Source organism: Selaginella moellendorffii, unplaced genomic scaffold (assembly GCF_000143415.4).
Source record: "Selaginella moellendorffii unplaced genomic scaffold, v1.0 SELMOscaffold_7, whole genome shotgun sequence".
Lineage (NCBI taxonomy): Eukaryota > Viridiplantae > Streptophyta > Lycopodiopsida > Selaginellales > Selaginellaceae > Selaginella > Selaginella moellendorffii.
This window is the reverse complement of record NW_003314268.1, coordinates 194,168-221,957: the sequence shown is the minus strand read 5'-3', so window position 1 is coordinate 221,957 and position 27,790 is coordinate 194,168. Positions and strand designations below refer to the sequence as shown.

General features: G+C 46.1%; 3 protein-coding genes, 1 long non-coding RNA gene and 1 pseudogene across 9 annotated transcripts; 3 read left to right on the top strand and 2 right to left on the bottom strand.

The window, feature by feature from the left end:
* Nucleotides 1–17: 17 nt before the first annotated feature.
* LOC9652694 lies at nucleotides 18–1,073 on the bottom strand (annotated as a pseudogene).
* Nucleotides 1,074–7,895: 6,822 nt separating this feature from the next.
* Nucleotides 7,896–12,212, top strand: LOC112345107. Its single transcript, XM_024671177.1, has 9 exons — nucleotides 7,896–8,436; nucleotides 8,507–8,914; nucleotides 8,970–9,144; nucleotides 9,207–9,448; nucleotides 9,496–10,454; nucleotides 10,520–10,854; nucleotides 10,915–11,169; nucleotides 11,221–11,426; nucleotides 11,490–12,212. The coding sequence occupies exons 1-9, from the start codon at nucleotides 8,194–8,196 to the stop codon at nucleotides 12,210–12,212; spliced, it is 3,546 nt and encodes a 1,181-aa protein (XP_024526945.1). The 5' UTR covers nucleotides 7,896–8,193.
* A 1,266-nt stretch (nucleotides 12,213–13,478) lies between these two features.
* On the bottom strand, nucleotides 13,479–16,278 carry LOC112345131. Its single transcript, XR_002991956.1, has 9 exons — nucleotides 16,051–16,278; nucleotides 15,932–15,991; nucleotides 15,471–15,566; nucleotides 15,257–15,316; nucleotides 15,085–15,202; nucleotides 14,384–14,924; nucleotides 14,266–14,322; nucleotides 13,982–14,083; nucleotides 13,479–13,919 (listed from the first exon to the last, which is right to left on the bottom strand). It is a non-coding gene; the product is annotated as an uncharacterized LOC112345131 (long non-coding RNA).
* A 25-nt stretch (nucleotides 16,279–16,303) lies between these two features.
* On the top strand, nucleotides 16,304–22,420 carry LOC9652693 (endoribonuclease Dicer homolog 2). Of its 3 annotated transcripts, none has more exons than XM_024671244.1 (26): nucleotides 16,304–16,444; nucleotides 16,496–16,673; nucleotides 16,730–16,837; nucleotides 16,890–17,024; nucleotides 17,087–17,159; nucleotides 17,202–17,272; nucleotides 17,326–17,448; nucleotides 17,501–17,608; nucleotides 17,653–17,758; nucleotides 17,803–17,875; nucleotides 17,931–18,114; nucleotides 18,176–18,336; nucleotides 18,386–18,589; nucleotides 18,640–18,884; nucleotides 18,939–19,204; nucleotides 19,259–19,620; nucleotides 19,673–19,958; nucleotides 20,017–20,226; nucleotides 20,274–20,657; nucleotides 20,705–20,959; nucleotides 21,022–21,333; nucleotides 21,385–21,757; nucleotides 21,811–21,937; nucleotides 22,003–22,171; nucleotides 22,237–22,281; nucleotides 22,333–22,420. In XM_024671244.1, exons 1-24 carry the CDS (start codon nucleotides 16,395–16,397, stop codon nucleotides 22,139–22,141), a joined length of 4,533 nt encoding a protein of 1,510 aa, XP_024527012.1. In that variant the 5' UTR covers nucleotides 16,304–16,394; the 3' UTR covers nucleotides 22,142–22,171; nucleotides 22,237–22,281; nucleotides 22,333–22,420. The 3 variants fall into 3 exon arrangements, with proteins under 3 accessions (XP_024527012.1, XP_002966459.2, XP_024527013.1); XM_002966413.2 differs by having other exon boundaries at nucleotides 21,808–21,937; XM_024671245.1 differs by lacking the exons at nucleotides 16,304–16,444; nucleotides 16,496–16,673; nucleotides 16,730–16,837; nucleotides 16,890–17,024 and having other exon boundaries at nucleotides 17,140–17,159; nucleotides 17,207–17,272; nucleotides 21,808–21,937.
* A 2-nt stretch (nucleotides 22,421–22,422) lies between these two features.
* On the top strand, nucleotides 22,423–27,426 carry LOC112345129 (endoribonuclease Dicer homolog 4-like). 4 transcript variants are annotated; one of them, XM_024671248.1, is made up of 16 exons: nucleotides 22,423–22,498; nucleotides 22,545–22,656; nucleotides 22,720–22,799; nucleotides 22,884–23,045; nucleotides 23,102–23,243; nucleotides 23,352–23,529; nucleotides 23,579–24,147; nucleotides 24,215–24,328; nucleotides 24,377–24,648; nucleotides 24,705–25,066; nucleotides 25,119–25,404; nucleotides 25,470–25,679; nucleotides 25,727–26,110; nucleotides 26,158–26,412; nucleotides 26,474–26,758; nucleotides 26,810–27,426. In XM_024671248.1, exons 8-16 carry the CDS (start codon nucleotides 24,319–24,321, stop codon nucleotides 26,996–26,998), a joined length of 2,253 nt encoding a protein of 750 aa, XP_024527016.1. In that variant the 5' UTR covers nucleotides 22,423–22,498; nucleotides 22,545–22,656; nucleotides 22,720–22,799; nucleotides 22,884–23,045; nucleotides 23,102–23,243; nucleotides 23,352–23,529; nucleotides 23,579–24,147; nucleotides 24,215–24,318; the 3' UTR covers nucleotides 26,999–27,426. The 4 variants fall into 4 exon arrangements, with proteins under 4 accessions (XP_024527016.1, XP_024527015.1, XP_024527017.1 ...); XM_024671247.1 differs by having other exon boundaries at nucleotides 22,854–23,045; nucleotides 23,180–23,243; XM_024671249.1 differs by having other exon boundaries at nucleotides 22,854–23,045; nucleotides 23,358–23,529.
* Nucleotides 27,427–27,790: the final 364 nt, after the last annotated feature.

Below are 27,790 nucleotides of genomic sequence, written 5' to 3'. Positions count from 1 at the left end.
GATTTCCCTCATTGATCCTATGAAAGATTGACCTTGCGTAGGCCTAGATAGCCCCCCTTTTCTAGCAAACCCACCACCTACACCAGATGCCGCAACTGGGCTTTCACCGTAAATGCCAGACCTGATTCATTTCTCTATCGTATGAAGGCATTTTGGCCAGGATCTAAGTGAGCGTTTTGACATAGCCTCCAAAAGAAACACTATACATATATCTTTATTATTATTACTATTTAATAATCAATACAAAGCCAAGTAGTCAATGATTTATAAACACTTCACTGTGGTGCAATTGTTTCCTGGCACCAACAAACGGCCTTGTGATACGGAGTATGATACGAATATGTTGCTCGTCCTGTGGCGTCCAAACTGGTTCTCCCACAAAGAGACGCATTGCCTGCTCGAAACCGAAGCATCAGGAGATAAATTCGTGTGTGATCTCAATACCACCTTGACGTAATTGTTGTTATCCAGAGTGAAGCGATGGTAGCTTCCAGCAGGAAGTACGATCATGTCTCCCTTCTTCACCCAAATATCCACTGATCGCAAAAATTGAAGTAGCCTGCGTTTGTCAAACGATACTTCCATCAAGCTGTTCTTCTCACTTACTACTATCGCTTTTGGTATAAATTGGAAGCCGAGTTTGCTAGTTACCGCTTGCATCGAGGCAGTAGCGGATCTCCTTGTCCAGATGGATGTGCTCCTCGAAGAAGCTCCTGATCTTGTGCTCGTAGTTTGGCAGCTTCTCCGGACTCACGGTGATGATATCCTGTGTGAAACAAAGAAATCAACGTAAGCTTTTTTTGCAAATTACTGTAGCTTTGCTCGTCTCTTCCGATCCAAACCTGACATGAGTATCCTCGCTTCTTTCGTATCTCCTGTAGCTTTGAGTCGGTCTCGTACTGATCTGCGTCAAGATTGCAGTGCAAAACACCCAGGGCACCAAAGCGTTTCCAAGGTGAGACAGAACAAAGAAATCTCACAGAAAACCTGCGAGCTTAAACGAGCTGGACTGGGTTGAGGTGATGCGGCTGCCGCTGATATTAACTTAAGTCGTCCATATACCAAGCCTCCATCTTGTCTCAGCTCTCCTGCTGCAAAAACGAACGAGAAACGAGAAAACTACAAATTCTCTCTCGTCTTGTTTTCAGTGAGCGAGAGCTTCTCAATGAAGAGCTACGATGGACAAGGATAATCAAATATAACATTATAGCTTATATATATACATGATCAACTGAGGTGGCAGGAGTGCCACCTAGGATCATCATAGAGAGCGTAAATCTTAACACTCTCACTTGATCTTGATGACATGAATCTAAGATCACTCTCCCTCTACATCCAAGCACTTTGTGTGTATCCATGGCATGAATCTGTCTCCCTCTCAGAAACCTATAGCTTTGCCTCTTTGGAACCCATGGCTCTCTACCTCCTGAATCATCCCATGGAGGATCTCCCTCTCAGGAAACACCTGCCCTCTCACAGTGCTCAGCATTGCCTTTGCTCGCTTGCCTTTGGACAACACTTCAACGCTCCATACGCACTCCTCTGTCCAGTCCCAGCAGCCTCTATGACCTCTGGCCAGTGTCAAGTGCCCAGCACAGAGCATTAGGGTTAGGTCTACCTAAAAATATAACGCACGACCTTTGCCTGGCGCTCCCAAAGCCATGCACCTACAAATACTACTAGTTTATAAGGATTCGTGCTATAAAACCACGCAAATGGATCCAATCGATCGATCAAACTTTCAAACCATCCATCTCTAAGATGGCCAGGCTCGATTTGGCTATCATCTCGCCTTGCTCAGCACCCTAGCGCAGTCTCTGCTCGGTGCCTCCTCTCAGCGCCTCTGCCAGCGCCTTAGGCCGCTCTCGCACACCAGCGCCTCACTCAGCGCTCCAGTACCGCTCGGTGCCTCAAGCCAGCCCTCTCTCAGCACCTCTGCCAGCGCCTCCGGCCAGTCTCTGCTCGATCACGCCAGCTCGCTAGTGCCGTTGTCTGTAGCAAATCAATGTCGTCAATCTTATTTGCTAGAGCGATAGTTTGCACAGAAGTGCTGTATTGGCGGGCTATGGAAGTTAACGTTTCACCCCTGAAGAAACAATGTTAGCACAAGAGAAGAAAAGGAAAAAATCTCATACTCTTGAGAACGAGACAGGATGAGTGACGCTCCGATCCGTTGCTTCTCCGGCCTATTTGCAGAGAAAACACTCCATCACTAGCTATCTTGCTAGAAATTCCGCTCATACCTTGTCCGCCATGGCCGAAATCTTCCCTGCATTCTCCCGGCGCCTCCCGATCGGCACGGATTTGGCCAGGGAAGGGAGCCTAGAGATCCCGCGGTCGATCGCAGTGCTAGCGCCCGCCAAGCCAGCGGCAAGATGAGCAACCCTAGCCTGCGTTTTGACCAAAGTTGACTGTTTATCTTAATTAATAAAACTTTGGTAGTCTTGTGAATGTTCCACCCCCTTCCATGAACATAGAGACAGACTTACAGACCTTTGAATGAGAATGTTTGTTCCAAAGTGTTCCATGTTTATAGGACTCGTGGATCCGTCCTGGAAGCTAGTTCGTTCCACAAATTTCTTTTCAAGCTTTTCGTTCCACGCTGTTGACGCCCGCTGTTTGATCTGAGAAAGAAAGACCGTCTGGTCAAGTAAAGCGAATCTGGTCTAGTTTTATGCCCTGCTTGAAAATTTTCATAACTTGGGCGTGACTTGAATAGTGGTCAGGTCTGCAAGGGAAGGGCAAGTATGCAGTGATGGTTTCTCAAGAAGCCAAATTTCTACCCATTCATACCATTCCCCGTGTTGACGAAGTGAAATTTTTTATGCTGATAGCAAAGAAAATGCCCTGTTTAACTCAAAAGGTACTGTTTTCGAGTTTTTCTCAGGTCGTGCTTACCATAAATAACTCTGAAATAGTATAGCGCTACCAAGTAAACGAATACTCTTCCAATACTGAATCCAGCTAAGATGTTTAAAACACTGTACACGCGTCTTTGGCCACTTGCTGGTCTTTTGAGGCTGATTGAAAGCCTGTAACAACACAAAAGACCATGAAATTCCGCGTTATGGATACAGCATAAACGTCCAACACGTAATGGCAATTGAAACTTGTCGATTTATGGCACTGTCCGAGTCCTGAGCTAGTCGCTTAAGCCCTGGATTGATTTAACAGGATCAGTAAAGAAAAATGTGCATAAAAGAATGTGTGTTAGTGATGACTATATAAGCAATCCACCTGCGTACTCTGATAAGAGGTACTCCAGTCCAGTCTTCCCATTCGAAAGCCTGTAAGCACAGTAGGAATGTCTCAAACACAAGCTGAGTGTACCATCAAAGTCGGATACGATGCTGTTGTTGTTGGATCGGGCTACGGAGGATCAATTGCTGCCTATCGACTTGCAAAAGCGGGGCTCCGTGTGTGTGTTCTAGAAAAGGGAAGACGATGGGATCCTCACGAGTTTCCAGCAACGCCATGGCAGCTGATTTCCAATATGCGATTTTTCACTCCGTTTGGAAGAATAGGAAAGAGGAATGCTCTTTATGAGGTGAGTCACCGCATTGTGTTCAAACACATGACACAGTTAGTCCATTTTTGCAGGTGCACAGCAACGGAGACTCGATCGCACTAGTTGGCTCAGGACTGGGAGGAGGCTCACTAGTGAATGCTGGCATTATAATGCCCACACCGAAAAGAGCACGAAAGCATCCAAAATGGCCAAGCGAGTGGGAGGAAGACTGGGAGAAATATGAAGCACAATCCCACAGCATTCTGGAGCCGGAATATGCTCAGAATGAGCCGCCAAAGTCCAAAGTGCTAGACCAAATTGCAAACGAGATCGAAGATGCAGCAAAAGATTCCATGAAGTTGACAATAAGTTTCAAACAGAGGAAGAATGCTGCTGGAGTTACACAAAAGGAATGTATTTCATGCGGTAACTGTCTATCAGGATGCAGGTACAATGCAAAGAGCTCAACAGACAAAAATTACCTCGAACTAGCCGCACAGGTACTTTTCCAGCGAAAACTGAAGGCACATCTTCTTACGGAAATCGTATGTGCAGGCCGGAGCCAGAATTTGCACGCAGACGGAAGTGATGTTCATCTTGGATACCTCTAGCCACGCAGAAGAATTTAATTGTCAACCCTGCAATCACGAAGCAAATTGCAAATCAGTAGTTACTAGAAGGTGGCGTGTGTACCTGAATGAAGTGAATTATATTTCAGCAGACTACGTCATTCTAGCTGGTACCACCCTGTAAACGCTTTGATCTTTCGTCGCTAACATCCCTTTTCTACTTCAGCTGGTGTTCTTGGCACGAACGAGATCCTCCTGAGATCAAAAGAGCGAGGCCTACAACTGTCCCAACAGTTGGGGCACGGAGTTAGCTCCAATGGAAATAATATCGCTTACATAACAGGCACAGCTGCACAAACTCAAGCTCGAGGACTAAGAGAAAATGAGTTCTCAAGGACTCCCATGCAGCTACGTCCTGGACCAGTCATATCAAGTTCACACACATCATCACTTGGTTTTACCATACAGGTAATATTACCTTGAAAACACTTAAGCTAAACACTCTTACAGGGATCCTCTATTCCTCGAGCAACTCCCGAGACTTTACTGAGGGGAGTGATTACTTATGGCCAGCATGACTACGGATTCCTTGTTGGTATATGGGAACACATCAAGCAATGGACAGGAATGCAAAACAGCCAAGCTCTAGTCCTGAATATGATGGGATATGACGCTGCTGACGGGCAAATCAAGCTAGACAAGGCAACAGGAAGACTGGAATACAGTGCAGCGAAGGACTTACTTTTTCACCAGAAGCTTCGGACCGCTGAAAGGTTGGCAGCCCGCCTTCGTGGGAAGCTATACATGAGTCGCTTCAGAAGTGTTACAGTTCATCTTTTGGGAGGTTGCAACGCAGCACCAGACTCATCCACTGGCGTGACAAACGCAAGCGGCCAGGTTTTCTTCCCTGAGAAGAACAAATATCAGTTGAATCAGCCAACGAAAGTTCATTCTGGCCTCTACGTCTGCGATGCCTCTTTGATTCCATGCTCCGTTGGATTGAATCCGGTCAGCACCATCTCTATAGTTGCAGAGAGAGTTGCGAATGGAATTGTCCACGACGCACACAACTACCTGTCAAAAAATATTCAGCACGAGGTATTGACTGGCGATCTCAGTGATTTCAAGTCAAGGACATACCTCAACTCGCGGCTTGAGAGCAGCCACGTCATTATCCACGAAAAACTGGCAGGAAATATTGGAGGAGCTCCTTGCACGCTGCGATTGGTGATGCATATGGGACAAGACAAGGATAGGGCTGCATGTAATCTCACATTTGGAGATAGTCACCCCCTGCTGCGTGGATATGTTGGAGGCGATGTTCTTATTCCTTCGCTGGAACCAGGCCCACTTTATGTGGTTGACGGATACGTAGATATGTGCCATGTCGATGAAAGAACTCCTTTCACTCAGTATATGCATTATCACCTGCTTCTGTCAACAAACACAGGCACCAGGTAAGTTATCCTTTCTTCTGTCAATCTGATCTCATTGAAAACTATGGTTTCTGAAGGTATACCTTGGACGGAAGGAAAGAGATGCGACCATTCATGAGCGGCCTAATGTGTTACTCTGATGCAACCACACTACATATCGTTGTTTCGAGCTCAGCAGGACTCACCAAGACCGATTGCCTTGAAAGGAAAAGTGCGGGTAACTCTTCCCGAGTTACTTAAGTCCCTAATATTGTTACGAGGGCCAAGGAAGCGGGAGTTTGTAGGACGACTCCTGGAAACACTTGCTAGGACGTACTTGATGAGAACACCGAGAGCGACAAGCCGGGAAATGGCAAAACCAGAAGACTCGACCGAAAACTATCCAAGCTATGTGCTTCATGAGATTGCCACAGGTAAAAACAGACTTGACTCTTTTACGCAGGCAGTGACAGATTTCTTGTGCAGGAGATGGTGCCCGCATTACCTGCAAGCAATGGTGCTCGAAGGGTGCTGCTCAAGATGAGAACTTCAAAATTGTTTTGCTTCTCAATGGTTATGCCACAGAGAGTTTCTGTGTCCCTACGGAAAACCACGACATCGTAAGAACACTTATAGAGAATGACTATGAACCTTGGCTCTTGCAAACACGTTTCCATCCATCGCATCCGACCCCAACTTCTTTCACTTTCGATGATGTCGCTCGGTTCGACATTCCAGCCGGTATGTGCACTCTGTCAAAAACCGAGAAAGTTTAATGCTGGAAAATTTTACAGCATTTGCAAAGATGAGCCACGTCAAGAGAAAGCCGGTAGCAGCACACGTTATTGCTCATTGCATGGGGGGACTCTCAATTCACATGAGCTTGATGGGTGGATACATACCTCCATCGTCGATAGCATCACTGATTTGCACAAACTCGTCCATGTTCTTCAACTTGGTTCCATCAGCGCTCGTCAAGTTGACTCTGCCTCTCATTCCTGTAAGTAGTTTTTGCGTTAGCCATAAAAAAAAGGAGACTTACGTCTTGTTGTTTATCTACTACAGATTTCTATGACAATCCTGGGAAAGAAGCTCGTCATACCAATAAGTCCTCCGCAAGAAGAACCGATGTCGTGGCGACACAAGCTACTCCGCGCAATTGCTCGAGCGATACCACGCACGGAGCGCTGCCACTGTGACGAATGCAATGTTTTCTCAGGAATATTCGGCAACACATTCTGGCACGAGAAAGTCAGACTGGAAACGCACAACTGGTTGACCAAGCAGGCAGTGCAAACTCTATCAATGGCAGCATTGCCACACGCACGTAAAATCGTTCTCGCGGGACACGTAGTAGACAACGAGGGGAAAAACGAGACTTACATGGCTCATCCGGAGAGGCTAGCAGTCCACACCACGTATATCTCCGGCGGCCGCCCCATTCTCGTCACTCCAGAGACCTCTCTCCGCGCGCACGGATTCATGAAGCGGCATCACCCTGGACTCAGCCACGCTCGAATCGTGATTCAAGACTACGGACACTCCGACCTGTGGATCGGAGAGCATTCGCACGGGGACGTGTTCCCGCTGGTGCTGGAGCGCCTCAAATCCGCCGGGAGAAGCCATCCGAGCGATAACCTCCAGAAGAATGCGATACTGCCGTGGGAGGAGTCGCTGATCGCTGGTAGGAATGGCGCGTGCGGCGGCGTTGTCTTCATCCTGATGGCGCTGCTCGCGATCGCCTTGCTCTGCTTGGTAAACCCTTGAATCTGCCAGTACAATGGTGATCACAACTTGTGATTTGATGCAAACAAATCAGGGAGGATGCACTGCTCCATTACACTGTCCGTGAGAGCAAGCCCCATCATCTGAAACTATTACATTGTTAGCTAAGAAAGAGCATCCTTTAAACCCTTTTGTGTGCTTCCAATTCCATGCTATTTGGGAACTTATGACCACTATATGGCTGCATCAAGTGGTGGTGCTTGTCAAACCAATCCAATGTCTCCATACCTCAATTAGAACAAGAGAGAGCATGTTAGACTTATCATTAGCTGCACTTGCCAGTTAGTGCTGGAGTTTGTCGCCACTGGAGTATAGTGAGTTTTTCTAGCTCATTTTTTTGACTCGGATGATAGCAATGCATGTTGACTAGTGGTTTAGCAATTAAGAATTTTTATTTTACTATTGTTGTTGAGGAGTTTTTTTTTTTCCTTCATGAATGAACAGTCTTAAAAGTCCACTTATCTTCCCATAGTTTAGTATCAACAAGGTTTAACCAATCTCTTTAATTTTTGCCAAAGTATTTTATAAGCCTTGTTATATAGGATTTTTGTGTTTTTTTTATAACAAAAAGTTTGAGCAATTTTTTTTTCTTATTTCCTTTTAACAATTGCTATTTTTTTTTTCTCTTCCACTTTATTTCTCACTTTCTCCTCAATCTTAATTTTTTTTCTTTAAAGGAGTGAGTCCGATCCTAACAATATAGTAAGGACTAGTGCTAATCATATTAAAGTGAGGATGTTAAAGTCTACCAAAAAATAAAAAAGTAAACGAAACAAATTCAACGTCAAATTTGTATGCGTGTTGTGCTGAAGGATGGTACCTTGATAGGCAGTTCTTTGTCCCTAGAACATCTCGACGAGGGTGAATTTCTGTAAGAGGGGAGAACAAAGAGGGGAGAACAAAAGTGAGACGAGTTATGTCTCAAACGCAAGTGGAACGTACCATCCAAGTCGGGTACGACGCGGTTGTTGTTGGATCTGGCTATGGAGGATCGATTGCTGCATATCGACTCGCAGAAGCAGGAATCCGTGTGTGCATTCTCGAGAAAGGAAGACGATGGGAGCCTCACCAGTTTCCAGCAACGCCCTGGAAATTGCTTTCCAGCACGCGTTTTCTTACTCCATTTGGAAGCATTGGGAAGAAGGATGCACTCTATGAGGTGAGTTACTGGATAGCATTGTACTTCTCCTGTTAAAACATATATACACACAGTTAGTCCATGTTTACAGGTGCACAGCCACGGAGACTCTGTCGCTCTAGTTGGGTCAGGACTGGGAGGAGGCTCGCTAGTGAATGCTGGAATTATCGTGCCCACACCGAAAAGAGCACGAATGCATCCAAACTGGCCAAGCGAGTGGCAGGAAGACTGGGATCTATACGAAGCAAAATCTCACAGCATTCTGGAGCCTGAAGAAATCCTGCACGAGGCTCCAAAATCAAAAGTGCTAGACAAAATTGCAAACGAGATAGAGGACGCAGCAAGAGATTCCATGAAGTTGACAATAAGTTTCAATCAGAAGAAGAATGCTGCTGGAGTTACACAAAACGAATGCATTTCATGCGGTAACTGTCTATCAGGATGCAGGTACAACGCAAAGAGCTCAACAGACAAAAATTACCTCGAACTAGCCGCACAGGTACTTTTCCAGCCAAATATGAAGGCACATCTTCTTACGGAAATCGCATGTGCAGGCCGGAGCCAGAATTTGCACGCAGACGGAAGTGATGTTCATCACCGAGAACTCAGAAGAATTCTGTTGTCAACCCTGCAATGATGGAGCAAATTGCAAATCAGTAGCTACAAGAAGATGGCGTGTGCACCTGAATGAAGTGGATTATATTTCGGCAGACTACATCATCGTAGCCGGTACTATCTTGTAGAAGCTCGAAACTTTCGTTGCTAATATTTGCTGCCCCTTCTTTCTTCAGCTGGTGTTCTTGGCACGAATGGGATCCTCTTACGATCAAAAGAGCGAGGCCTACAACTGTCCCAACAGTTGGGATACGGAGTTAGCTGCAATGGAAATAATATAGCTTACATAACAGGCACAGCCGCACAGACTCAAGCTCAAGGACTTCGAGAAGAAGATTTCTCAAGGACTCCCATGCAGCTACGTCCTGGTCCAGTCATATCAAGTTCACATACATCATCACTTGGCTTTACAATACAGGTAATATGAGTGAAATAAGCTTATATCAAGCTAAACACCTCTTTCAGGGCTCTTGTATTCCTCAAGCTGCTCCAGAATTTCTACTAAGGGGAGTCATTACTTATGGCCTAGGGGACTACGGGTTTCTCACTGGTATCTGGGAACAAGTCAAACAATGGACAGGAACGCAGAACAGCCAAGCTCTGGTATTGAATATGATGGGATATGACGCTGCTGACGGGCAAATCAAGCTAGACAAGGTAACAGGAAGAGTGGCATACAGTGCAGCGAAGGACTTACTTTTTCATCATAAGCTTCGGACCGCTGAAAAGTTGGCAGCTCGCCTTCGTGGGAAGCTGTACATGAGTCGCTTCAGAAGTGCTGCCGTTCATCTTTTGGGAGGTTGCAACGCAGCAACAGACTCATCCACCGGCGTGGCAAACGCAAACGGCCAGATTTTCTTCCCTGAGACGAGCAACGGTCAGTTCAGGAAGACAACAAAAGTTCACGCAGGCCTGTACGTTTGCGACGCCTCTTTGATTCCATGCTCAGTTGGACTGAATCCGGTCAGCACGATCTCAATAGTGGCAGAGAGAGTTGCGAATGGCATTGTCAACGATGCGCAGAACTACCTGTCACAAAAGTTTCAGCACAAAGTATTTACTGGCGATCTTAGTAATTTAAAATCAAGAACATACCTCAACTCGCGACTTGCTTCCGAAATGCAGTGCAGCTATGTCATTATCCACGAAAAATTGAAAGGAAATATTGGAGGAGCTCCTTGCACACTGCGACTGGTGATGCATATGGGACAAGACAAAGATACGCCTGCAAGCAATCGTTTGTTTGGAGATAGTCATCCTCTCCTGCGTGGATATGTTGGAGGCGATGTTCTTATTCCTTCGCTGGAACCAGGTCCTCTATATGTGGTTGACGGATACGTAAATATGTGCCATGTCGATGGAAAAACTCCTTTCACTCAGTATATGCATTATCACCTGCTTCTGTCAACAAACACGGGCACCAGGTAAGTTTTCCTTCCTCCTCTAAATCTGGTCTGGTCTCATGCAAAACATGCTATGGTTTGTGAAGGTATACTTTGGACGGACGGAAAGAGATGAGACCATTCATGAGCGGCTTAAAGTGCTTCTATGAGTCGACCACGCTACATGTCGTTGTTCGAACTCAGCAGGAGTCATCAAAACCGGTTGTCCTGAAAGGAAAGTTGCGAGTAACTCTTCCCGAGTTACTTAAGTCGCTAATATCCTTGCGAGGACCAAGGAAGCGGGAGTTTGTAGGACGGCTGATGGAAACACTTGCTAGGACGTACTTGATGAGAACACCAAGGACACCAACAGAGAAGGTGACCAGGAAACAAAACTTGACAAACAACTATCCAAACTACGTGCTTCACGAACTCGTGACAGGTACGAAACAAATTTCTTAACAGGCAGTCATTCTGACACAAGCATGATGGATGGCTGTAGAGGACGGTGTCCACATTACCTGCAAGCAATGGTGCTCAAAAGATGCTGCGGAGAGCCACAACTCCAGAGTGGTTTTGTTGCTCAATGGTTACTCCACGGAGAGCTTCTGCCTTCCTACGGAAAGTAATGACATCATACGAACGCTGATACAGAATGATTACGAACCTTGGCTGCTGCAAACACGTTTGCATCCACTGCATCCAGCAAAATATTCCTTCACTTTCGACGATATTGCTCACTTCGACATTCCATCTGGTATGTTCCTGTTTTTTCAAGGAGGAAAATTTTAATCGCTAAAATTTGCAGCGTTTGCGAAGATAAACCAAGTCAAGAAAAAGCAGATAGCGGCACACGTTATTGCTCACTGCATAGGAGGACTATCAATTCACATGAGCTTGATGGGTGGACACATACCTCCATCGTCGATCGCATCGCTAGTTTGCACAAACTCGTCCATGTTCTTCAACTTGGTTCCATCAGCGCTCGTGAAGTTGACTCTGCCTCTCATCCCTGTAAGTAGTTTTTTGCGTTAGCCATCTACCAACTGAGAATTACATCTCTACGTTTTTCTACAGATTTCTATGAAAATCCTGGGAAAGAACACCATCGTGCCGATAAGTCCTCCTAAAGAAGAATCAATGCCGTGGCGACACAGACTACTGCGCTCAATCGCTCGAGCGATACCACGCACTGAAAGCTGTCCCTGCGATGAATGCAATGTTTTCTCAGGAATTTTCGGCAGCACATTCTGGCACCAAAACGTCGGGCTAGAAATGCACGACTGGCTGAACAAGAAGGCAGTGCCAGTTCTTCCAATGGCAGGATTTCCACATTTGCGATCAATCGCTCTAGCGGGACACATAGTCGACAGTGAAGGAGAAGAGGAGACTTACATGGCTCATCCGGAGAGGCTAGCAGTCCACACCACGTATATCTCCGGCGGCCGCCCCATTCTCGTCACTCCAGAGACCTCTCTCCGCGCGCACGGATTCATGAAGCGGCATCACCCTGGATTCAGCCACGCTCGAGTCGTGATTCCAGATTACGGACACTCTGACCTGTGGATCGGAGAGCATTCGCACGAGGACGTGTTCCCGCTGGTGCTGGAACGCCTAAAATCCGCCGAGCGGAGCGATCCGAGCGATAATCTGCAGAAGAACGCGATATTGCCGTGGGAGGAGCCACTGGCCGGCCACAAGAAAGCCGCTGGGAGGAGCGCCGTGGCCATCCTGATGGCGCTGCTCGCGATCGCCATGCTGTGCTTGCTTGCCCTGATAAACCCTAGCTCTAGAATTTGAAATTCCCGCCAAAAATGCTTGAGAAAGGAGATAAAAAGAAAATTCCTTGTGAACAGGACCAAGATTGAATATTGACGTTTGTTCTTTTCACAAAGACAAGAATGATTCAAGCAAGGTCGTTTGTTCTTCTCATAAACTCCAACATGCGAGAGCTCCTATAAAATAGCTTTCAAGCAAATGAGAAGAACGCGGTATCGTTTTGAGATGGCTTCTCCGCCTCGCACCTTCGATGTTGTAGTGGTGGGCTCTGGCTATGGCGGAGCCATCGCTGCGTGCCGGCTCGCTCAAGCTGGTTTGAGCGTCTGCGTTTTGGAGAAAGGCAAGCGATGGGAGCCTCGGGATTTTCCAACGAATGTGTGGCAGCTTCTTTCCACCATGCGCTTCCACACTGGATTCGGCAGCTTTGGAAGGAAGAACTCGTTATACGAGGCGAGCAAAGCTTGAAAGAAGAAAGACCTCTCACTCACCTTTGATGTTGTTAATGTTCTCAGGTGTATGTTGATGGAGATTCACTCGCCGTGACAGCGTCTGGGCTTGGAGGCGGATCTCTGGTGAACGCTGGAGTGATCATGCCGACGCCTCGAAGAGCTCGCCGTGATCCGCGCTGGCCGGAAGAGTGGGACAGAGACTGGGACGAGTTTGAGGCGAAGGCACAAGAGATCTTGCAGCCCGAGAGTGTGCCCCACGACTTTCCTAAGACACAGATCATGGATAAGCTTGTAGAAGATATCGAAGACATGTCTAGAGTTCCAGTGAAGCTTACCATGACATTCTCGAGTAAGAAAAGTGTCGCTGGAGCAGCACAGGATGCCTGCGTTGCCTGTGGGAACTGTTTAACAGGATGCTCTTACAACGCCAAGAGCTCCACTGACAAGAATTATATCCAGCTCGCTGCACAGGTATGTCGAAGCCAAAAAGTTTAGTTTTTGGTAGAGCAAAAAACAAAACTTTTGCAGGCAGGAGCTCAAATCTACACCGAGAGAGAAGTCCTGTTCGTAAGCCAAAGTCCAAAAGCTACAAGCAGCCACTTCCAGGCTCCCTTTGGCAAGGCTCAAAGCAGGAGATGGCGAGTTCATGAAAACTCAGTGGACTACATCTCAGCAGATTACGTCGTGTTATCCGGTAAGAAAAACTTGACACTCCAGAGGTTGCTGACTTTCATCTGCCTTCTTCTTTCTCAGCTGGTGTTTTAGGAACGACTGGGATCTTGCTCAGATCAAAAGAGCGAGGCTTGCAACTTTCAGAAAAGCTGGGGAGAGGAGTCAGTTGCAATGGAAACAACATTGCATTCGTAACAGAAGCCTCTGCACAAACTCAAGTACGCGGACTAGGAAAGGAAAAGTTTCCAAGCACGCCGCTCCCACTAAGACCAGGCCCATCTATTTCCAGCTCGCACACCTCCTCTCTCGGCTTCACCATTCAGGTAACATTTCGCAATGCATCAAAGCTCTAACTTCTACGACCATAGGCTTCAGCAATCCCGAAAGCAAGTTCCTACGTAATCTTGAAAGGAATCCTCATAAACAGGTGGCCAGTCAGCTGGGGAATCATTCATGCTCTTTGGGACCAGTTCATGCAGTGGATAACTAGACAGAACATTCAGGAACTTCAACTTAATTTGATAAGCTATGACTCCGGGGATGGACACGTTACCTTGAACGAGAAATCTGGAAAAATCACGTACCAGGCATCCAGTGACTTGCTCTTCTGCAAAAAACTCGAACGAGTTAAGAAGATTGCTTCTAAACTTGACGGGAAGCTCTTTCTACCTCGCTTCCGGAGCAACTCGGTGCATCTCCTAGGAGGCTGCAATGTTTCGACGAGCATCACTTCCGGGGTCACGAGTCCGAGTGGACAGGTTTACGCTCCACCTGCAAGTAATCAAGCCAACGCTCATAACAGTGATGAAAGGAGCAACAAGAATGTCCATGCAGGCTTATACATCTGTGATGCATCGGTAATTCCATGTTCGATAGGCGTCAATCCAGTAGGCACTATAGCAATTGTGGCAGAAAAGGTATCAAGCTGCATAGCAAAGGATGCAAAATATTACCTCTTCTCGCGAAGGCAAAGCTTGAGTTCCTTGGAACATCCTGTCCAGGACGAGCCACTGAAAACCAGCAAAGTTACTATTGTCAATGAGACACTCGACGGAAGTTTCGATGGCATACCTTGCACGTTGAAGCTAACAATGCATATAGTTTCGAAAACGACGAACTGCACAACCATTCTCCATGGCCAAGTAGGAGGAAAGCTGCTCATCCCGTTGCTAGAAAAGGACCCCTTGCATGTCTTGGACGGATACGTCAACCTGTGTTCGCTGAGCGAGAAGTCTCCCTTCACTCAGTTTATGCGTTACCATCTGCTTCTATCCACGTCTTCAGGCCGCCGGTAAGTGAAGTCCTAGAAATCCAGAAAGTGACGAGCAGACTGGCAGGTTCTTGTTGATGGCAAAAAAAGAGATGAGGCCCTTCCTCTGCGGTCTCTGGATCTATAAGGAATCGACCACACTTAACGCACAGCTCGTCGATCTTTCAGGCAAGGAGAGTGCCAACCCTTCAGTACTCCAGGGAACTTTGCACGTCAGTGTCTTCAATCTTCTGAGGTCGTTGATAAGCTTGAAAGGACCAGGGAAATTTTCGTTTCTTAAGCAGTTGCTATCGAGTCTGCTGCAAACATACTTTTCTGGACGTCCCCGGCAAATTGATCAACCTTCCGAAGTAAATGTCAGAACGGAAAACGAAGTACTCGACTATCCTAGTTATGTTCATCATGAGATGCAAACCAGTAAGTGCAAAAAACAGGTGATGCTACTTCAAGCGGTCCTAATGCACAGTACGATGTTGCTTGCAGAAGATGGAGCAAAAGTTACCTGTAAACAATGGCCACTTTCCATGGACCAGAAGAAAGGACTGGTGCTGCTTTTGAATGGCTACTCCACTGAAAGCTTCTGCCTCCCTACCGAGCCACAAGATATGGTCCGAACGCTTCTGCAAAATGGATATGAGGTATGGCTGTTGCAGACAAGAGTTCACCCATCTCACCCCGGCCAAGAAAAGTTTGATCTTGATGACATTGCGAAGTTTGACATTCCAGCAGGTAAGCTGCATCACATACACGCAAAGTAGAGTCAGCTAACGAGTTTTGCAGCGTTTGAAAGAATGGAACAATCAAAAAATGGCCCAGCTTGTGCTCACGTCATTGCGCATTGCATCGGCGGACTACTGATTCATATGGCCATAATGGGAGGACACTTACCTGTCTCTCGTGTTGCTTCACTGGTCTGCACAAACTCGTCAATGTTTTTCAGCCTGGTTCCAGCGGCATTGGTGAAAATGGCACTTCCTCTGATACCTGTAAGTTTTAAGAATCAGTGCACGAGCTAACAAAGATTTCCGCAGATATCCATGAAAATTCTGGGAGATCATAAAACACTTCCAATCACCAATCAGAAGCGTGAACAAAAACTACCAACAAGACACAAACTTATCCGAGCAATAGCTCGAGCGATACCACGAACGGAGTGCTGCGTGAGCGACGAATGCAGCATTTTCTCAGGCATATTTGGCAACACATTCTGGCACGAGAACGTAAGAAAAGAAATGCACGACTGGCTTGTGAGCCAAGCGGTACCCGTTCTACCACTGCAAGCTTTCCCACATCTAAGAAAGATCGCGAGAGCTGGCCATATAGTAGATGCCAGGGGACAAGAAACTTACATGACAAAACCGGAGAGGCTCGCGCTTCCCACGACTTACATCTCCGGAGGCAAACCAATCCTGGCAACACCACAAATGTCTGAGCAAGCGCACGAATTCATGAAGAAACACCATCCCACCTTCGATCACGCTCGCTTCGTGATGACGAGCTATGGCCATTCGGATCTATGGATCGGGGAGAGCAGCCACACCGACATTTTCCCGCTGATCATCGAGCGCCTTCGATCCGTGGAGAAAGATCCAGCTCCGGAGCGGCGGGAAGCAAACAGGAGGAGAAATCTACCTCTGCCATGGGCGATCGCTCCAGCCCGTGCGAGAATACTTCCTGTGGGAGTGGCATTAGGGTTTCTCACGTTATGCTTTGCTTTTAAAAGTTTCTAGTTTCCCTCCCCGCCATAGCGTAGGGTTTCTCTCTTGGCGCCAATCGTCCAGCTTCAATCGGCTCCAATCGATCGAAATTTCAATGGCCGAGCTCGCAGAACGGCGATTGTGCGAGGAGCCGAATCCGCGCAGGTAACAAAGATGGATTTCCCATCAATGCAGCTGAAAAATCTTGTTTCTTAGCTATCAAACATTTCTATTCGAGAAAGCACTGGCAATGAACACGATCGTGTGCCTGGAAACTGGGTGTGGCAAAACGATGATCGCTGTGCTTCTCATTCGCTCACTTTCTCACTTATTTCGCAAGCCAGAGAAAGGGATTTGCGTGTTTTTGGCCCCAACAGTGAGCCTTTGCGAGCAGGTTAGCATCTTGCTTTCTATCGTGCTAGTATTTTCGACTTTTTATATGGTTGGCAGCAAGCCGAGGTCATTGAGCGCTACACTGACCTTTACGTTGGTACTTACGTCGGTGGAACTTCCACCATGGATGTTCATTGGTGGACAACGCATCTTCAAAAGCAAGAGGTTCTTTCTTTCTATTAACTTTGGCTTTACTCTTCTTGCGTGGAGCCTACAGGTTTTTGTTATGACTCCTGCGATTCTGCTGGACAACCTTCGCCATCGATTTTTCAATCCGGATCATGTTGAGCTGCTAATTTTTGACGAATGTCATCACTGTGCCAAGGGGCATCCTTATGCGAATATCATGAGCGTAAGTGCTGGGTTTTAAACTTTCTTCTGCTTCGTTTTCTGATAGTGTTACTGCATTCACAGGAGTTTTATCACAAGCCTGAAGCTAAGTGTCCGAGAATATTGGGCATGACGGCGTCACCCATTGTTGGAAAAGGTACGAGGATGTTGTCTGCATGAACCTCACCTGCATTTACAGGCAAGACGTGGAGCGGTCCACAAGCTTTCAAAGAAAGTTTTGATTGCCTTGAAACTATGCTACGCTCAAAGGTTGTTGTCTATCTAAAGTCTCATTTGATGGACCCGCTGGTCTTTTGTCACAGATTATCACTTTCGCAGATGAAGAGCTAACTAGCTTTTTACCATCATCTGATATGAAAATCAAGGAGTACTTGCCAGACACGAAAGGCAAGCATCGTACAACGGACATCGACAATCGTTTCGAGGTCAACTGAAAGAATTAGCTTGTTATTGTTTAACACATGTTGCACATTTCAGAACTTAACCAGAGAATTTGGACTTCCAGAAGAAAGGCAAGCTGTAAATAAGATATACAACACTCTGAACTACTGTCTCTTTGAGTTGGGCCTCTTCTCTGCAAGAAAGGTTGGGCTAAACAATTTGGGAACTTACGAAATCTCGTATTACAGGCGGCAGAGATTATGCTCGCTGGCTGTGACGGAAAAGGACGTGATGCGGAGGCCGCATTCTTGAGGCGTGTGCTAAACATTCTGGAAGAGAAAGCGATTTTGGACGGTAACATATAGTAAGTTTTAACTGACAAGTGCGTTCTTGGACAGGTACTGCAGATGATCAAATCCGTGCCATTTCTTCTAAAGTCCAACTTTTACTGGATGTGCTTGATGAGTACAAGTGAGACATAATTTTCCCCAATCACACTAATAACTGTTACGGCTTTGTTATGCAGGTCTGCCCAAGATCTTCGTTGTATTGTGTTTGTTGAGAGAGTGATTGCAGCCAAGGTTTTAACTCTGCTTTTGAACTCTCGTCCCTACGTTAGAGCACAGTGTGTAGCAAGTCACAGAAATAAGTTGAAGGGCTTAACTCTGGCAACTCAGAGAAACTCATTGGAAGACTTTCGTGCTGGAAAGGTGAAAATCGAGTTTCTCTGATTTCTCTTATGCAACAATGCTATATAACTGTTCATTACAGGCTAATGTCATTGTGGCGACTAATGTTGCTGAAGAAGGCCTTGATATTCAAAGCTGTTCTCTTGTTATACGATTCAACATGCCTAAAACCGAGCGTAGCAGTATTCAGTCAAGGGGCCGTGCACGTAAACAAGGATCTGACTACGTTATTCTGATGGAATCGTGAGCCTACTTTCTTTCAATTCCGGTTATCTCACCTGTTTTCCTCCAGTGGGAACCTCAACGAGGAGAAACTCTTACATGCAATACTAGAAGGGGAAAAGTTGATGCATGGGCAGCTACATAGTGTTCAGGATACCTATGAACATCAACTTTTTTATCTCCAGAAAGATGCCTATCATGTTGAGTCCACGGGTGCGGTCGTGAACATCGATTCAAGTGTTTCGTTACTCCACCAATACTGCTCGACACTTGGGTAACTCTTTTATATACCGTTTCATTCTTGCTTAAGTGTAGGATTTATAGGAATGACGCACATCCGAATTTTCTGTTCTACAAGGGTGAAGACGGGGGAACAACTTGTAACGTGACACTTCCTGATATCTGCACCGTCAAATACATCAAAGGCAAAAGATGTGCAACGGAGGAATTGGCAAGAAAGGCTGCATGCCTGGAAGCCTGTCGAAAGCTACACATGGCTGGGGCACTATCGGATAATTTGCGTCCAGTTCGGGCTGCTAATATCTCCAAAAGTGTCTCAATTACCTCAGGTGTGTTCAATCTCCTATCATTTTCTTAATGTAATCACGTTATATCACATTCAGATGACATGGATATGTACGAGACGATCATACCTGATATTTTACAAGGAAAGTTGGGTGTGTTTTCTGAAAATCTGACCTTCCACACCTACGTGCTTTCCTTTAGCTCCAGTGACGACAGCTTATCCTATCGTAATTTCGCACTGTTCTTGTCATCAAAGCTGGATGCCAGCGTCGAAGTTGAACGCTTCGAACTGAATCTGGGACGTGGAAGAAATGTTGTGGTTCAGCTAGGCTCCGTGCAAAATATCATCTTAGACAGTGACAAGGTAAGTTTTGTCGCTTTTGTGTATTATGTTTTGACTTATGCTCCGATTTTCAAGATTGCTGCCGTAAATCGGTTCTACGAAATAGTTTTTCCTATCCTATGGCAACGACGACTACCTCCAATCCATCTCCAGCAATACTTACTTCTGCCACTGCTTCCTGGCAAGATAGATGTAGACTGGAAATGCGTTCAGTCTCTCACACCTCCATCAATTGTCTCAGACAACGATGACAAAAGTGTTTTACATTTTGCAAACTATTCGCTTCGAGCTACAGATATCAAAGGAGGACTGATTCTTACAAAGCATACCAATGAACCAGTTTTTTATTCTCTTTTGGGTGTTCTTAAGGACACAACCGCGCAAAGCCCGTTTTCCAATCCCAAATATATTACTTATTCCGACTACTTCTTGAAAAGGTAAGATTTGTGAGTTCCTTCTTCGTTTCTGATTGTGAGGAGCGACTTACAGGCATAATATGAAACTGCAATATCCAGCCCAACCCCTTCTGAAAGTGAAGATGCTTGGCGATGTGCAAAACTATTTACTGCCACGTTCAACAGACATGCCTGGCACGTCGCATAGGAAATCGACTATTGAGCTGCCGCCCGAGCTTTGCATTCTCTTAGAACCAGAACTTGACTACTCCGTTGTGGCGTCCGTAATGGTGCTTCCTTCCGTTATCTACCGGCTAGAATGTCTAAGTTCTGCTGCACAGCTGACGAAACTCGTGGGCATTCACATGACTACAACCATGGTAAAATGCTGTTCGCGTTCATATTTTTATTGTTTTCATTTTTCTTTTTTCCCTGCAGATGTTGATGGCACTGACTTCTGCAAGCTGTAACGAAGGCTTTTCTCTCGAGAGACTCGAGTTTTTAGGCGATTCATTCCTCAAATTTGCACTGAGCTTGCACTTGGTGTCTGAATATCCGGAAGAACAAGAAGGCTTTCTTAGTCAAAGGCGTGAAGAGCAGATCTCTAACAGCAATTTGCACAGGCTTGGTGTACAAAGAGGATTGGTGGTAAGCATGCAATAACATGTTTCTAGTCTCTTCAACAGAACTTACAGACGTACATCAGAGACGGGCAGTTTGAGCCAAAGGATTGGATTGCACCGGTCCCTTGCTCTTCTTTGGCCAGTCACGAAAAGCTTTTAGGACGGAAGTTCTGTGACAAAGGGCATCGTTGTCTGCGAAGAAAATCGGTTGCAGATGTAATGGAGGCCATCATCGGTGCATACATTACTGACAACTCCGCTGATGCTGCCTATCACTTCATGACCTGGGCAGGATTTAAGCTGGTTGACAGGTGTTTAGTACCTGTGTTCTCATGCCAAGCTTCTGAAGTTGACGATATCTGCAATCTGGAAAAGATAATCGGCTATACCTTTCGAAACAAATGCTTCCTTGTTGAAGCGTTCACTCATGCTTCTTCCAGCGTTCGATCGTATCAGGTAAACAAGTAACTTTTGGAGCTGGACTAACACTGGTTAGTTGTCAGCGGCTGGAGTATTTAGGCGATGCTGTCCTCGATTACCTCATTGTTCTTCATCTTTATGCGAGCTATCCCAACTTGCAACCGGGACTTCTCAGTGATCTCAAGGTTGCTACAGTGAACAATGTTTGGTTCGCTTTCGTTGCTGTGCGCCACAACTTTCACAAGTATCTGCGTCACAAGCTTAAAGAGATTGACGAGTATCTTCTGAACAAAAATGTGCACTGTTTCGAGGATTGGCAGCTTGAGCAACCGCCAAAGGTCACTCTCTGAGCTTTAAAAGTTTGTCCTCCTCTTGACGCTTGTCTCTTTGTCTTTTGCAGTGTCTCAGTGATTTAGTGGAATCTCTCGCGGGAGCTTTGTTATTTGATACGGGTGGTAATCTGGAACTAGTGTGGAGCGTATTGGAGCCCCTTCTGCGCCCGATTGCCAGTCCCGAGAGCTTGGCACTTCACCCAGTCCGAGAGCTTCAGGAGCTATGCCAGCTGAAAGAAATTTCAGCTCCAAGCTACAACGTTGGAACTTGCTCGGTGACATTGGCAGACGGAGGCTTAGTCACAGGACAAGGCTCCGGAGGAGCAAACAAAAAGCTTCTCAAGAAGCAGTCTTCTGCCGATGCCTTGGGAAAACTGAAGGTAATAACAAGTTATGCTCCGAAAACGTTACAGTTTTTCGTTTATATTCAGGCTTTGGGATTTCAACACCCACGGCACGAACTCCTTCATGCTATTCGGGCCGAGACACACATAGAGGCCTCAAAGGTCATCATAAACAACGGTTTGAACTTCAGTGTCCCCGTCGTTACACAGTGCATGGAATCGGAGCTTGCATCCTTCGTACCACCAATGTCGAGCTCGAGTTCTTCTGCAGAATCAGATCTATCTCGGCAGGAAAGTCTTGCTCCAGACCATGACTTGCCTTCCGATTTAGAACTTGTCGACACTGAACACGAGTCAGATGTTCTAGCACCATCACTTGCGGAAGAGTTTGGTCTCGACGATGATCTCCTCGAGAAGCTTTGCAGTGCTACAGCTTCGTCTACTGTTCCTCCTAGACACGGTAAAAGCTATTTCATGTTTCTATCCTTACGATTTGTGTTTTCTTTCCAGAAGGTGGTGGCAGTGATTCTTTTGTTGTTGGAGCTCCACGAGCAGAGCTTCAAATTCTCTGCCAAAAGAGACGGTGGTCGGATCCCGAGTACATTATTTGCGAGGAGAGTGGTCCTCCTCACATGAAACAGTAAGAAAAGAAAAGAATGAAACTCCTAATCCTGCTGATTGTTGTTTTGTTTTTCCATCTTGTAGCTTTGCTTTGGCTGTGACAATCAGTCTTCCAATCGATGGACCCGTGACATTTTATGGAGAGCCCCAGCGAGACATGAAGCGGGCCAAAGACTCGGCAGCTAACGCCGCCATCGCTTATTTGAAAAAGCTCCTTTCATGATTTCTTGCGGCATCATCCAGTGGCTACAAGGTGAGACGAAAATACTTCTAGATGACTATATGGCTGATTTTTCTCTTCTTCTTTCTCCCTTCGAGTTGGATGTGGCCTCGTTTGATACAATCTAGTGATCACGTCCTCCGGTAAGCTAATCTTTCATCGCAATGAGTTTAATGAGTTACGTTCTTGCAAAGACGAAGGCGCCACTGCTGTTGCTACAAATCTTCTTCCCCTGCCTCCGGAGTTCTTTGATTTTCTTCTCGGGGCCGGCTCTAACGCTGCCTTACAAATCTTCTTCCCCTGCCTCCGGAGTTCTTGGATTTTCTTCTCGGGCACGGCTCAAACGCTGCGTTACTTCAGGTACTAGAACTCGGGATTCCTTTTCTTTGTTTAATTGGATTTCCAGAGTAAAGCCGCGGGGAGTTAGCGAAAGAACTTGGGATCAAAGTCGACCCTGTTTCTTGGCTATGTTTCCAGTGTTCTCACTGGCATCGTCCAGTGCCTACAAGTCTGGAAAGGTGAGAAAATATGAAAAATAAAATAAAAAAATCGAGAACTCTTGTTTGTTTCATTTTCGACAGATTTACGGTATGGATGCGGCCTCCGGGGCTGCTGTTGCAGCACCTGATATACAATCCGGTGATCACGTGCGCAGCTCCTGGTAAGCGAAGCTTTCATTGCAGTTTATGGGAGTTCTTTCAACTTGTATGCGGAGGTTTTGGTGTGGGGGCTGGAACACTAACAGGAGTTGATATTTCTTCTCGCCATCGCCTAGCAGCCTGTCGGACCATGCTCCAAAAGTATGAGTTCGGTAGCCGAGCGAGGCTTTTCCTTGCCGACGGGACGACGTTCTCCATCCTGCCAGCAAAAAAAGCACAGCAATCCAGTGTCCTTGAGAGACAACCACGTACGTATTCGCTCCTGTTCTTTCTTACAAGTGAAACTTTGTGCTTGCGTCTTCAGATCAGTCCTGTTCTTATCTCTTGAAGGACGGGTTAATCACTGACTGGAGACCGCCTAAAGCTGTCTCTGGGATTGTAGGAAGAGAATTGCGGAGTTTCCTTGCACCAGGCACGGCCGATGCTGCTCTTGTCGATGGGTACAGGTGAGTTCTTAAGCAGTTTCTTCTTGCAACGCATCCTTCCTGATGCGGGTTAAGCTACACACTTCTTTTGCTTCGTTTCTCTTGTGATTTGAGGGCTATATGTTGCAGTTGCAGAGGTGAGAGAGATCAAGTCTGCCATGTCCTGGCCATGCACAACGACCGGCTTGCTTGCGCGTTTCCAACACCAACGCCAGTTTGTCGCTAAAATCAACAAGGAACGAATGCCATACGAGCAAATCTTTATAATCAGAATCTCGCAGTTCTCTACCTTCGCGAGACTCCCAAGGTTCTATCGTTCTAGCTTTCGCATTGTCACCATTGGATGTACTGTGCAGTGCCCCTCGTAAAACTCCTATGTCCAAAATGGACACTAAAGCCCGAGCACTTCGTGGAAGGAACACTCTTCAAGAAAGAAGAAAATTACCCGTATGGTTGTAAGATCCGCTGCTAATACTAAGGTCAGCTTTGATAATTGTCGTTTCACAATGTCAGGGTGGTGTCGTGTGTTCTCGTCGTCTGCATTTTCACGAGCTTTCTAGACACCTTACAGCGCTCTACATTCCCAAACATAGGCGGGACAATTTTTAAGAACCTTGATCGTCCTCGACACATACGAACCCACTATCTGATTCGGCAATCTCGAGCCCATTGTGATCACTGCTGAGGGACTAACCATCAAAGCAAGTACCTGTGACGAGTTGAAGATGGCGAGCTTATCTCTTCGATAGATGCTCTCTCATGAATTTAATAAGGAAAAGATGAAAATGGTACCATGGGTGTTTCATACGCAGCTTCGATCTGTCAGAATCTACGACATTGGGGTCCTAGGGTTTCACTGTTTTGTCCAGCTTCAATCGGCTCAGATCAATCGACTCAAGCTCCAAACGTAGCCGAATCTGCGCAGGTAACGAAGATCGATTTTCTATCATTAATGTAGCAGGAAAATCTTAGCTATCAAACATTTCTATTAGAGAAAATTGCGTGCCTGGAAGCTTGTCGAAAGCTACACACTACTGGGCTTCTATCAGATAAATTGCATCCAGTTCCTGCTACTAGGATCTCCAAAACTGCCTCAATGACTTCAGGTGTGTCGAATCCACTAACGTTTTCTTGAAGTAATCACGTTACATCAGATTCAGATGACATGAATATGTACGAGACGATTATACCTGATGTTTTCCAAGGACAGTTGGGTGTGGTTTCTGAAAATCTGACCTTCCACACCTACGTACTTTCCTTTAGCTCCAGTGACGACAGGTTCTCCTATCGTAACTTTGCGCTGTTCTTGTCATCAAAGTTGGATGCCTCCCTCGAAAATGGAAGCTTCGAACTGGATTTGGGACGTGGAAGAAATGTTGTGGTTCGGCTTGGCTCGATGCAAAATATCAGCTTAGACGGTGATAAGGTAAGGATTTTGTCGCTTTTGTGGATAATGTTTTGACTTATGCTCTGCTTTTCAAGGTTGCTGCCATAAATCAGTTCTACGAAAATGTTTTCGCTACTTTATGGCGACGACGGCCACATCTCCAGCCATACTTCCTTCTGCCGCTGCTTCCTGGCAAGATAAATGTTTTGGATGTGGACTGGAAATGCGTTCAGTCTCTCACACCTCCATCAATAGTCTCAGACAGCGATGACCAAAGTGTTCTACATTTTGCAAATTATTCATTGCGAGCTACAGATGTCAAAGGAGGACTGATTCTTACAAAGCATACCAGCGAAACAGTTTTTCATTCTCTTTTGGGTGTTCTTAAAGAAACAACCGCGCAAAGCCCGTTTTCCAATCCCAAATATAGTACTTATTCAGACTACTTCCTGAAAAGGTAAGATTTGTGAGTTCCTTCTTCGTTTCTGATTGGAACACGCGACTTACAGGCATAATATGAAACTGCAATATCCAGCCCAACCCCTTCTGAAAGTGAAGATGCTTGGCGATGTGCAAAACTATTTACTGCCACGTTCAACAGACATGTCTGGCACGTCGCATAGCAAATCGACTATTGAGCTGCCGCCCGAGCTTTGCATTCTCTTAGAACCAGAACTTGACTACTCCGTTGTGGCGTCCGTAATGGTGCTTCCTTCCGTTATCTACCGGCTAGAATGTCTAAGTTCTGCTGCACAGCTGACGAAACTCGTGGGCATCCACATCTCTACAACCATGGTCAAATGCTGTTCATCTAAAATGTTCATCTTTATATTGTTTCATTTTTCTTTTTTTTCCTGCAGATGTTGATGGCACTGACTTCTGCAAGCTGTAATGAAGGCTTTTCTCTCGAGAGACTCGAGTTTTTAGGCGATTCATTCCTCAAATTTGCACTGAGCTTGCACTTGGTCTCTGAATATCCGGAACAACAAGAAGGCTTTCTTAGTCAAAGGCGTGAAGAGCAGATCTCTAACAGCAATTTGCACAGGCTTGGTGTACAAACAGGATTGGTGGTAAGCATGCAATAATATGTTTCTAGTCTCTTGAACAGAACTTACAGACGTACATCAGAGACGGGCAGTTTGAGCCAAAGGATTGGATTGCACCGGTCCCTTGCTCTTCTTTGGCCAGTCACGAAAAGATTTTAGGACGGAAGTTATGTGACAAAGGTCATCGTTGGCTGCGAAGAAAATCGGTGGCAGATGTAATGGAGGCCATCATCGGTGCATACATTACTGACAACTCCGCTGATGCTGCCTATCACTTCATGAACTGGGCAGGATTTAAGCTGGTTGACAGGTGTTTAGTACCTGTGTTCTCATGCCAAGCTTCTGAAGTTGACGATATCTGCAATCTGGAAAAGATAATCGGCTATACCTTTCGGAACAAATGCTTCCTCGTTGAAGCGTTCACTCATGCTTCTTCCAGCGTTCGATCGTATCAGGTAGACGAGTAACTTTTGGAGCTGGACTAACACTGCTTAGTTGTCAGCGGCTGGAGTATTTAGGCGATGCTGTCCTGGATTACCTTATCGTTCTTCATCTTTATGCGAGCTATCCCAGCTTGCAACCGGGACTTCTCAATGATCTCAAGGTTGCTACAGTGAACAACGTTTGGTTCGCTTTCGTTGCTGTGCGCCACAACTTTCACAAGTATCTGCGTCACAAGCTTAAAGAGATTGACAAGTATCTTCTGAACAAAAATGTGCAATGTTTCGAGGACTGGCAGCTTGAGCAACCGCCAAAGGTCAGTCTTGAGCTTTTAAAGTTTGTACTCCTCTTGACGCTTGCGTCTTTTTCTTTTGCAGTGTCTCAGTGATTTAGTGGAATCTCTCGCGGGAGCTTTGTTATTTGATACGGGTGGTAATCTGGAACAAGTGTGGAGCATATTGGAGCCCCTTCTTCGCCCGATTGCCAGTCCCGAGAGCTTGGCACTTCACCCAGTCCAAGAGCTTTCAGCTCCAAGCTACAACGTTGGAACTTGCTCGGTGACATTGGCCGACGGAGGCTTAGTCACAGGACAAGGCTCCGGAGGAGCAAACAAAAAGCTTCTCAAGAAGCAGTCTTCTGCCGATGCCTTGGAAAAACTGAAGGTAATAACAAGTTATGCTCCGAAAACGTTACAGTTTTTCTTTTATATTCAGGCTTTGGGATTTCAACACCCACGGCACGAACTCCTTCATGCTATTCGGGTCGAGACACACATAGAGGCCTCAAAGGTCATCATAAACAACGGTTTGAGGTTCAGTGTTCCCATCGTTACACAGTGCATGGAGTCGGAGCTTGCATCCTTCGTACCACCAATGTCGAGCTCGAGTTCTTCTGCAGAATGAGAGCTATCTCGGCAGGAAAGTCTTGCTGACTTGCCTTCCGATTTAGAACTTGTCGACACTAAAGACGAGTCAGATGTTCTAGCAGCATCACTTGCGAAAGAGTTTGGTCTCGACGATGCAACCAGTAGGCAGAGAATTTGAAGCTCTTCTCGTGGAGCTCCAACAACAAAAGAATCATCGCCACCTTCTGGAAAGCCAGCAAGTACTGCAAATTCATGTGCTTGGTGCTGTGAATTCCAGGTAAAGAATGCTCCATAAGAAATCAAGCTAGAGTCTTTGGAAACAGGGACCAGATATCAAGGTGGGCAATATGTAGATGTGTCCCAGCTTGGAGAATGCTTTCGAGGAGCTATTGAAGGAACAAGGGTGATAGTTCTGTTTCGTTGTATGATATAATTTGTTCAAGAAATGCTACAACGTTTTAAGCATAATTGGAAGGGAAGCCAACACACAGTGAAGCAAGGTATGCAACCAAATTATGGATGTGAAGAAAACACAAGAAAGCAAAGTTTTTACCGCGTCTAGCAGGAGGAACAGTAGACGAAGGTGTAGCACTGCAAAGTTGATCGGCTGGTGGTAACACTGATATGTTGGCAAACTCAGAAAGCACGGTGGATTGCTTAAGACGGTGGTCGGATCCCGAGTACATTATTTGCGAGGAGAGTGGTCCTCCTCACATGAAACAGTAAGAAAAGAAGAGAGTGAAGACTCTACTGATCGATGCTGTGACAATCAGTCTTTCAATCGATGGACCCGTGAGATTTTATGTAGAGCCCCAGCGAGACGTGAAGC

Coding starts and splice junctions, on each gene's coding strand:
- LOC112345107 (XM_024671177.1), top strand. CDS start 8,194: ATGTCTCAAACGCAAGTGGAACGTACCATCCAAGTCGGGTACGACGCG. Junction 9,145..9,206: donor AGACTACATCATCGTAGCCG/GTACTATCTTGT, acceptor TTCTTTCTTCAG/CTGGTGTTCTTGGCACGAAT. Junction 10,855..10,914: donor GCTTCACGAACTCGTGACAG/GTACGAAACAAA, acceptor GGATGGCTGTAG/AGGACGGTGTCCACATTACC.
- LOC9652693 (XM_002966413.2), top strand. CDS start 16,395: ATGGCCGAGCTCGCAGAACGGCGATTGTGCGAGGAGCCGAATCCGCGC. Junction 18,885..18,938: donor AAGTGTCTCAATTACCTCAG/GTGTGTTCAATC, acceptor TATCACATTCAG/ATGACATGGATATGTACGAG. Junction 20,227..20,273: donor GTGTACAAAGAGGATTGGTG/GTAAGCATGCAA, acceptor CAGAACTTACAG/ACGTACATCAGAGACGGGCA.
- LOC112345129 (XM_024671248.1), top strand. Junction 25,680..25,726: donor GTGTACAAACAGGATTGGTG/GTAAGCATGCAA, acceptor CAGAACTTACAG/ACGTACATCAGAGACGGGCA. Junction 26,111..26,157: donor CCAGCGTTCGATCGTATCAG/GTAGACGAGTAA, acceptor CTTAGTTGTCAG/CGGCTGGAGTATTTAGGCGA.